At 46.8% G+C, this 10616-nt stretch overlaps 1 protein-coding gene across 4 annotated transcripts in view; it reads left to right on the top strand.

Annotated features, from left to right (window-relative positions):
• The window catches only part of LOC132393580 (1-acyl-sn-glycerol-3-phosphate acyltransferase gamma-like), a 69524-nt gene extending 59112 nt beyond the window's left edge, over window positions 1-10412 (top strand). For all 4 annotated transcript variants that reach the window (XM_059969019.1, XM_059969016.1, XM_059969017.1 and 1 more), the window contains exons 8-9: window positions 3973-4171; window positions 6727-10412. In XM_059969019.1, coding sequence (XP_059825002.1) covers window positions 3973-4171; window positions 6727-6815 — 288 coding nt within the window. In that variant the 3' untranslated portion in view covers window positions 6816-10412. The remainder of the gene's footprint in view (window positions 1-3972; window positions 4172-6726) is intronic.
• Window positions 10413-10616: the final 204 nt, after the last annotated feature.

Here is a 10616-nt window from a genome sequence, read left to right on the forward strand (position 1 = left end):
TTCCCTCTAGTTGTGGATACCCCCACCAGAGGGACCATCCTCTCCACATCCACCTTATCTAGTCCTTTCAACATTTGGTAGGTTTCAATCAGATCCCACTGCATTCTTCTAAGTTCTAGTGAGTACAGGCTCAAAGCTGCCAAACAGTCCTTTAATTCCCACAACCATCCTCATGAACCTCCTCTGGACTCTCTCCAATGACAACACATCCTTTCTGAGATATGGGGCCCAAAACTGTTGACAAAACTCCAAGTGCAACCTGACTAGTGTCTGATAGAGGCTCAGCATTATCTCCTTCCTTTTATATCCTATTCCCCTTGAAATAAATGTCAACGTTGCATTTGCCTCCTTTATCACAAAATCTTCGGAGAGTCGTGCACAAGGACTCCCAAGTTCCTCTGCACCTCTGAATTTTCTCTAGGTTATAACACCACTGTTCCTTTTACCAAAACACATTATCATACATTTCCCAACACTATTCCATCTGCCACATTTTTTGCCCATTCTTCCAATTTGTTTGTCCTGCTGCAATCACATTGCTTCCTCAGCACTACCTACCCCTCCACCTAACTTCATATCATCCGCAAACTTTGCCACAAAGCAATCGATTCTATTATCCAAATTATTGACAAACAATGTGAAAAGTAGCGGTCCCAATACTGACCCCTGAGGAACTTCACTAGTCACTGGCAGCCAAGCAGAAAAGGCCCCTTTATTCCCACTCGGTGCCTCCTGCCTGTCAGCTATTCCTCTGTTTATACCAATACCTTTCCTGTAATGCCATAGGGTTTTGTTAAGCAGCCTCATGTGACACCTTTATCATGTGCTTTCGAAAACCCAAGTAAATGATATCCACTGCCTCTCCTTTGTCCATCCTGCTTGTTACTTCCTCAAAGAACTCTTAACAGATTTGTCAGGCAAGATTTCCCTTTACAGAAACCATGCTGACTTTAATTTTATCATTAGTCTCCAAGTACACAAAATCTCATGCTTAATAATAGACTCCAACTTTCTCAACCGCTGAAGTTAGGCTAACAAGCCTATAATTTATTTTTGTCTTCCTCCCTTCTTAAAGAGTGGAGTGACATTTCCCATCTTCCAGTCCTCAGGGGCCATGCCAGAATCAAGTGATTCTTGAAAGATCACGACCAATGCATCTGTTATTTCTTCAGCAACTTCTCTCAGGACTTGGATATCGTTCATCTGGTCCAGGTGACCTATCCACCTTAAGAACTTTGAGTTTGCCCAGCACTTTTTCCTTTATTATAGCAATGACACTCACTTCTGCTCCCTGACAGTGAAGACAGATGTAAAGTACCCATTATGTTCATCTGCCATTTCCTTGGCCCCCATTACTACCTCACCAGCATCATTTTCCAGTGGTCCAATGTCAATTCTCACCTCCCTTTTACTCTTTATTTAACATAAAAAGAAGTTTCGTATCCTGCTTTATATTATTGACTAGTTAGCCCTCATATTTCATCTTTTTCCTTCTGGCTTTTTTAGTTGCAGTTTATTGGATTTTAAAAGCTTTCCAATCATCTAACTTCCCACTCACTTTTGCTGCCTTGTATGCCCTTTTCTTGGCTTTTATGCGGTCCTTAACTTCCCTTGTCAGCCACGGTTGCCTACCCCTGCCATTTGAGAACTACTTCCTCTGTGGGACAGATCTATCCTGTACCTTGTGAACTATTCCCAGAAACTTCAGCTATCTCTACTCTGCTGTCATCCCCACCAGTATCCTCCTCCAATCCACCTAGGCAAGCTCCTCTCTCATGCCTCTGTAATTCCCTTTATTCCATTGTGATACTGAAACACGTGTGTTATGCTTCTCCCTCTCAAATTGCAGTGTGAATTCAGTCATATTAGGATCACTGTCTCCTTGGGGTTTCTTTACATTAGGCTCCCTAATAAGAACTGAGTTATTACACAACACTCAATTTAAGTTGGCCTTTCCCCAAGTAGGTTCATGCACAAGCTGTTCTAAAAAGCCATCTTGCAGGCATTCAACAAATTCCCTCTCTTGTGATCCAACACCAACCTGATTTTACTGTGTACTGGACCAGCAGTTATGGTTGAAATGACAATTAAAGCAACGTGCGATTTGCTGTAATGGCACAAAGGGACGGACTTCCCGCTCCTCCGCAAACTCTCAGAATCAGATTTAGTATCACAGTCTTGTTTTCTGGCAGCAGTACAGTGCAAAACATAAAATTATGATAACTTACAAAACAGAGTGAATAATACAAATGGGAAGAGATCATGAGCCAGAGTTGACGGACTGTTCAGAAATCTGATGGCAAAGGGAAGAAACTGTCTCTAAATCATTGAGCATGGGATCTTCAGGCCTCTGTACCTCCCCCCTGATCCCAGCAGTAAGAAGGCGGCATGTCCTGAGTGGTCAACAACACACACAAAATGCTGGTGGAACACAGCAGGTCAGGCTGCATCTATAGGAGAAGCACTGTCAACGAATGGAGCTGGCTGAGTTTACAAGTTCCTTCAGCTTTTTCTGATCATGTGCAGTGGCTCCTCCATCACAGGCAGTGATGAAACCAGTTAGAATGCTCTCCATGGTAGAAATTTGAGAGAGTCTGTGTTGACATATCAATACTCCTCAAATTCCTAATGAAATATAGTCACTGTCGTGCCTTCTTTGTAATTGCGTCAATATGCTGAGCCCTGGAGAGATGTTCAGAGACGTTAACGCCTGGTAACTCGAAACTACTCCCCCCTTTCACTGATCCCTCTGAGGATTGGTTCGTGTTCCCTCGTCTTACCCTTTCTGAAATCCACAATCAATTCTTCCGTCTTACAGACATTAAGTGCAAGGTTGTTGCTATGATTCAACTCAACTCAAGCTAATATATCGCACTCCTGTGCTTCACCTCATCACTATCTGAAATTCTATCAACAATAGTTGTATTATCAGCAAATTTATAGATGGCATTTGAACTGTACCTAGTCACACAGTCCTGGATGTAGAGAGAGCAGAGCAGTGGGCTAAGCACACATCCCTGAGGTGCACCAGTGTTGATCATCAGTGAGGAAGGGATGTTATTTCCAGTCTGTGCTGACTGCAGTCTCCCAGTAAGGAAGTCAAGAATCCAGCTGCAGAGGGAGGTTCAGAGGCCTGGCTTTTGATACTTACTGATTAGGACTGAGGTTGTGATTAGCTGAGCACTGACCTGTAATCAATAAAAGCAGCCTGACATGGGTATGCTGTTGTCCAAATGGTTCAAGGTGGAATGAAGAGCAAGTGAGATTATATCTGTTGTAGACCTATTGTAGTGATAGGCAAACTGCACTGGTGCAGGTCTCTGCTTAGGCAAGAGTTGATTCTGGCCATGACCAACTTCTCAAAGCACTTCATCATAGTTGGTGTGAGTGTGGCTACGGGATAGTCATTGAGGTAGCTCACCCTGGCACTGGAGTGATTGTCACCCTTTTGAATCAGGTGGGAACCTCTGACTTCAGCAGTGAGAGATTTGAAGCTGTCCTTGAACACTCCCACCAGTTGGTTGGCACAGGTTTTCAGAGCCCTACCAGGTACACCATCAGGGTGTGATGTCTTGCAAAGGGTTTGCCCTTTTGAAAGATGTTTTGACATCACTCTCTGAGACAGAGATCACAGGGTCAGCAGATGCTGCAGAGATATGCACAGGTGTAGTTTTAATCTCCTTTTCAAAGCGTGCGAAGAGGGCATAGTCTGGATGGTGGGGGTCTTTGATGGATGTTGCTTTCTTGTGGTAGCACTCCATGTAAGTATGGTGATGACAGCTTTGCCTGTGATGGACTGGGCTGTTTCCGGAGATTTTCTGGAGACTCTTCCATTCCTGGGCATTGATTCAACCAGTTAGGATACTCTTTGACGACAATATTACTAGTACAATAACGTGCATCTGTAAAAGCTGCTCGTGAGCCTTTCCAGTATTGCCAGTTTAATGGGTTTGCTTGCTTCTGGTTTCACAGGACGCTCTGCAGGAGCAATACAACAAGGAAGGCACGTTCCCCGGACAACGGATTCAGCCCCACCGCCGGCCGTGGCCCTTCCTTAACTGGCTCTTCTGGGTGGTGGTGCTGCTGACGCCGCTCTTCAGCTTCACAGTCGGAGTGTTTGTCAGTGGGTCCCCGGTCCTGATCTGCTCGTTCCTGCTGCTTGTCGGTGCAGGTAGGCTCCTCAATACACTCTGCCCGTGGGCTGGTGGGGGAAGGGGAGCATTTGGAACGAGGGAGCACGTGTGAATCAGAATTGGGTTTATCATCACCAGTATATGCCATCAAATTCATTGTTTTACAGCAGGGGTGTCAAACTCACTTTAGGTCACGGGCCATTAATAATTAAATAATAGATCTATCTAAAATGATCTCGCGGGCCGGATATAATTGTACACCGGGCCGGAAATGGCCCGCGGGCCTTGAGTTTGACACCTATGTTTTACAGCAACAGTGCAGATCAGTGCAGGCCCTCCATTGATCATGGGTGTTGCATCCTAGCTATCATACACAAGCCAGGGCAGTACGATATGGAGAGTGAGCTGTTGCCCGTGTAGAGAGCTCCCCCACTCCATGCTGCTGATGAATCCAAAGGAATGGCAGAAACCGATAAGTTTTGGCACCAGAGGCAACGCAGGAGTTGCCAGTCAGTGTAAGCTCAACGTAGGACTGCTTTTGGCGATTCCGGCTCCAAATTTTAACTTGTGATTTACTGCCAAAGCGTCTCTCCAGTGGGTCAAAGTGGGTGTAGCCACAAGGCAGGGGATCAGAGTTTTTCTTCTTGATGAGCTATGGGGCCCCATCTGCCTGACGTGACTGGTTTTAAGGTGCCAGTAACCCGTCTTTTTCCCTTCTCCTGTCAGTAGAAATGGTTCTGCTGGGCTTAGTAGTTAAGTCAGACGTGAAAGCCAAGAGCTGGACTTGGGTGAGAAGCTGCTTGAGACACTCGCCATTGGGAGCATTCATTATGCAGTGGGAGCTTGTCAGCTGAAGGGCCTGTTCTGTTTTGTACTGTTCTATGTTCAATATTAATTGGGAGATTGTTACATGGGTAACATGGAGATGAGTTCATTGTCATTTGGACAAGAGCATGTCTGCACAGGTTTAATGAAAAACCTATTTGCAGCATCATCTGAGGCACAGAGCATCAAATATACAGCATTCACTGTGTAAATATAAACAAGAAGGAATCAGTTTGTACAAAAGTCCATTATAGTGCAAAGTATAATTAAAATCATAGAGTGCAAAGTGTAATTAAAATCATAGAGCACTAATGCAGAGAAACAGACCCTTCAGCCCATCTAGTCCATGCTGAACTATTAAGCTGCCTAAACCCATTGACCTGTACCGGGACCGAAGCCCTCCACACCCCTGCCATCCATGTATGTATCCAAGCTTCTCTTAAGAGCTTCAATCGAATCCATATCCACCACTTGCACCGGCAGCTTGTTCTACACTCTCACCACCCTCTGAGTGAAGAAGTTCCCTCTCATGTTCCCCTTAAATATTTCACCTTTCACCCTTAACCCATAACCTCTAGTTCTAGTCTCACCTTTCACCCTATCTATACCCCTCTAAATTTTGTATAAGATCATTCATTTGTTGAGATTAGTGCCACATGGCAGGGATGAGAGTGCATCCTGTGAATATGTTCAGTGGAGGTGGGGAAGAATTTACCCAAAGGTTTGGGGTCTCAAGCTCAGCAAGTGAAGCAGCAGATGAGTGTTGGGAGGTCCTGGACAAAGAGCGGCTTGTCCAACACTCAAACAAGAGCTTGCACAGACTGACGATGAGGTCATAGTGAAACCGGTCAAGGTGCATCATCAATGTGAAGTTCAGAAGTCGAGAACCAGGATGAGATATTTGTCGTGACTGATGAATGCCAACATACCAGAGGGCACAGCACGTTAACCTGCGTGGCATCTTTAAGGGATCAGTGTTCAAACTACGGAGGAAGTGCAGTGCAGGCAGACAGTGAGGTAGACTGAGACCAAGAGTCCATCTTATCGTACGAAGGAGCCATTTAATAATCTTATTAAAGTGGGGTAGATGTTATTCTTGAGCCTCGTAACATGTGCTCTTTGAGGCTTTTGTATCATCTGCCCTATAGGAGAGAGGAGAGAATATCCACAGACAATCTTTTTTCCCAGGGTGTAAGTATCAAGTGCTGGAGGACGTGTGCATAAAATGAGATGGGGAAAGTTTAAAGGAGATGGGTGAAGCAAGTTATTTTCTCACACAGAGCAATGGGTGTCTGGAACAGACTTCAGGGGTAGTGGTGGAAGCAGATATGGCGGTGGTGTTTGAGAAGCTTTTAGACAGGCACATGAATATGCCGGGAATAGAGGGATAATAGATCATGCACAGGCAGAAGGGATTAGGTTAAGTTTACTTATTTAGAGATGCAGGGCAGACCAATGATTCGCACTACCCAGCAACCCCAGGATTAACCCCAGCCCAATCACAGGACAATTTAAGTGACCAATTAACCCACTAACAGTACATGTAAGGACTGTGGGAGGAAACCAGAGCACCTGGCGGAAACCCACATGCTCACGGGAGAAACTGTACAAACATACTGAGAGGACTCTGGAATTGAACCAGGACACTCCAAGCTGTAATAGCATGGCACTAACCACTACACTGCTGTGACTGTTTGGGTAGTGTTCAGTGTAAACATGTTATTCTGTACTGTTGTGTCTAATATTATCCCTTTTCCCTGTTTCACAGCCTCATTTTGTGTGCGACGGCTGATCGGAGTGACGGAGATCGGAAAAGGTTCAAGCTATGGAAACCAGGAATTCAAGAAGGCAATATAGAGACATTAACAGACACCTATTTACCGAGATAACTCTGTGACTCTGGGAATGTTCCACTCTCCTCCACCTACAGTAACTAACTAGCAACAGGGGCCAAGAACCAGCTATTCCACGGTCTGCCGATGGACAGTGACCACCCAGTCCACTCTCAGCCCACCATCCCTACACCCCAACAAACCCAGGCTCGTCCATCCCCTCACCACACTTATGCTGGTGTTCACCTCTTCCTCCTCACTTTCCCAGTGTCAATCAGCTCTGTACCCCTACCTCCGCATACTGGCAACTGGGGTTAACCAAAGGCTGAGCTCAAAGACTAGCTTGTAGTGTCTCTGCCTATGAGTGCAGCAGGAAATCCATCCCTCCCCTTCCTCTTCCCCTCCTCCCACCCATGAGTGCAGCAGGAAATCCATCCCTCCCCTTCCTCTTCCCCTCCTCCCACCCATGAGTGCAGCAGGAAATCCATCCCTCCCCTTCCTCTTCCCCTCCTCCCACCCATGAGTGCAGCAGGAAATCCATCCCTCCCCTTCCTCTTCCCCTCCTCCCACCCATGAGTGCAGCAGGAAATCCATCCCTCCCCTTCCTCTTCCCCTCCTCCCACCCATGAGTGCAGCAGGAAATCCATCCCTCCCCTTCCTCTTCCCCTCCTCCCACCCATTAGTGCAGCAGGAAATCCATCCCTCCCCTTCCTCTCACCCATTAGTGCAGCAAGGAATCCCTCTCTTTCAGTATTTCCCTTTTTGCTCCTTTCATTTTCTTTCTTATCCTCTCTCTTTCATGCCTTTCCTCACCCCTTCTCTTTCCCTTTCTTTGTCTTTCTCTCAAATTGGCTCCTCCCCTCCCCTCTCTTGCTGTTTTTCCCTCTCTCCAAGTCTCTTTATCAGTCCATCTATCTTCCCTCTTTGTGATATCTCCTCCCTCTCCACCTCTTTCAAACTCCTCTCTATCTATCCATCTATCTTCAACCCCCTCCTCTCTATATATCTTTTTTTGTCTTCAAACCCACCCCCCCCAATCTCTCCCTGTCCTTTTCTCAATCCCCCCTCTCCATTCCTCTCCCCATCCTTCCTTCTACAGTTTACCTGTTCTAGTTCTAAGATTCTTCCTGGATTCGTGCTCAGATCTGAGGTGTATGTATTGGTTAAATCATTTAACTATCTTTGGTCTGACCCAAAATGATGATAGAATTGTATTTGTGGGTGTTAGGCTGGCTTTATCACACACAAACACCTTGGTTCTAGCCAGTTACTGTGTGTGTGTGTGTGTGTGTGTCTGTCTGCGTGACCGTCCCTGCTACAGGTCAGTGTGTGTGACTGTCCCTGGTGGTCCTTCCAACCTGTCTAGGGCCAGCGCAGTCTGGGCAAACTTGCCTGACGCAATAAAATCCACGTCAACCTTCTGACTGCGAGTGATATTACAGCAAACATGGTGAACGTTCGCCTGTTGACAGCACACTGTTAACAGTGTACTGAAGACATGGTTTTCAGTGGTTCATCTTGCGTTGCAGTGTTAAGTCCTTTGGAAACCCCGTAACTTGAAATCTCCCCACTGACCCACCCAGCAGCAAGCAGGTGTAGCCTCCACCTAAAGGAGATTTGGTTGTAGGGACAGCAGAGTTCATTATTAATTTATCCCCATCCCTGTAACCAACAGACAGAGCAGTGCCAGGGAGGTTCACACAGTGCCCACTCCCACACCCACTTTCCTGTTGCTCAGTTCCAGCAGGAGCACTCTGAGAATGGTCAACACTACTTTCTGCTGGGAATGTTGTGTGGATCTCCCTGTTTCTGCCTCACCTGTCCTGCCACTGGTTTGCAAGTGAAGGCGCCACGGATCCCAGCTCCCAGCTGCTGCACTTGTTACCTCTCCCATCCCTCCGCCCCTGAGAGTACTGATACTGATACCCCACAATGAGAGTCTGTTGCTCTCCTCCTCTACCCACTAGTCCCTTCCCTGGACCAAACCATCGCACTCTTCCCTCCCCACATCCAAACGTGACTGTGTTCTCTCCCTAGCCCCTTCCCTCCTTCCTTTCTTGTCAGCACACTGACCACATCCTCACTTAAACACGGGGTAATTTTTAGAAGGAGCCAGTTCAAAATAAAACGTCCAGTGTTTGATTGATCACCGGGGGAGTAGGGAGCGAATCCACAGGAGGAGCAATGCTGGTTGAGGGAGCGAAGCCACCCATGCTTTTCTTGTAAACAGCTCATGGTGATTTAGTGAAAGATACTGGACTGAGAATGGGGTATGGACACCCTCAGTCAGACCAGAGTGACAGAGAAGAGAATAGGAACATTCCCCATTAGAAACTGAGCCTACGCAGAGGGGGCTTCACTCTGTATCTGACTGTCCCTGCCCTGGGAGTTTGTGATGGGACAGTGTAGAGGGAGCTTCATTCTGTATCTAACTGTCCCTGCCCTGGGAGTGTGTGATGAGACAGTGTAGAGGGAGTTTCACTCTGTATCTAACTGTCCCTGCCCTGGGAGTGTGTGATGGGACAGTGTAGAGGGAGTTTCACTCTGTATCTAACTGTTCCTGCTCCCATACAGAATATGATCTACTTCTAGAGCCTTTAATGACGAAATATTTATTCTGCACTGACATCCCTCCCCTCTGTAATCAAATAATTCACTGAAAGCATTGACATGATTGTTTTTATAATATGTTAGTTCATTTCAATAAAGGAGTACAATAACCGGTAAACTTGGGCTGTGGGTAGATCCATGCAGACAGGTGACAGGTTTCCAATCCTTTGGGTTGAGAGAGATGTCTGTTCCACCCAGCACTGCATCAGGGTTGGTATCACTCAAGGTGAAGTGCTCTTTATTGCCCTCACCCACCCCAGTACATCTGGGTTGCATGCCCCTCTGCAGGTAAGGTGGGCCCACTCTGCCTGAGGTGAAGACACAGGAGCAGAATTAGGCCATTTGGTGCATCAAGTCTGCTCCGCCATTCCATCATGGCTGATTCTCCTACCTGCTTCCTATAACCATTGACACCCTGACTTATCATGAACCTCTGCTTTAAATGTATCCAATGATTTAGCCTCTACGACCATCTGTGGCAATGAATTCCACAGATTCACCACCCTCTGGCTAAAGAAATTTCTCCTCATGTCTGTTCTAAATGGATGCCTGTTTGTTCTGAGGCTGTGCCCTCTAGTCCTAGACCTCCCCTTTGTAGGAAACATCTTGTCCACATCCACTCTATCTTGACCTTTCAATATTCAGCAGGTTTACCACGAGTTTCCCCTTCATTCTTCTGAACTCTAGCGAGTACAGGCCCAGAGTCATCAAATGCTCCTCTTACCATTGTAAATACTTTAGGGCTGTGCTGATTTGTATGTTCTGGGCTTTGGGGCTGTAGATGGGGGCTGAGCTGTTGTATGGCAAGACATGGCAATACCTTTCCGGTCTTCCACTACTGATCCCCGCTTCTCCCCATCTCTGCATGTCCGACGGTATCATGCACTTAACACAAAGACTTCAGGGAATGCCGCACTGTCAGCGGATAAACCGTGCCGCGGTTCCCAGGACCGTGGGCACCTGTCGCGTCCATCCTGCATTTCAGAATAAAGGAATAAATTATTTCACTCTTCCCCCGACTCAGGTCTGCTGCTGTGGGTTCGCCCCCTGACATGAGGTGGGGGGACATGGGACAGACATAGAGGCTGGTGCACTGGTCGTGAAAGGTGGGTGGTATTTACACTGAGGAACCAGGAACACTGCCTCAGCAGCTCTGATACGGACGAGAGCACGTCCTCTAACCCCTTCATGTTAATAAGTGGTTTCCTTCTGTGGT

This window comes from Hypanus sabinus, chromosome 4, assembly GCF_030144855.1.
Source record: "Hypanus sabinus isolate sHypSab1 chromosome 4, sHypSab1.hap1, whole genome shotgun sequence".
Classification (NCBI taxonomy): domain Eukaryota; kingdom Metazoa; phylum Chordata; class Chondrichthyes; order Myliobatiformes; family Dasyatidae; genus Hypanus; species Hypanus sabinus.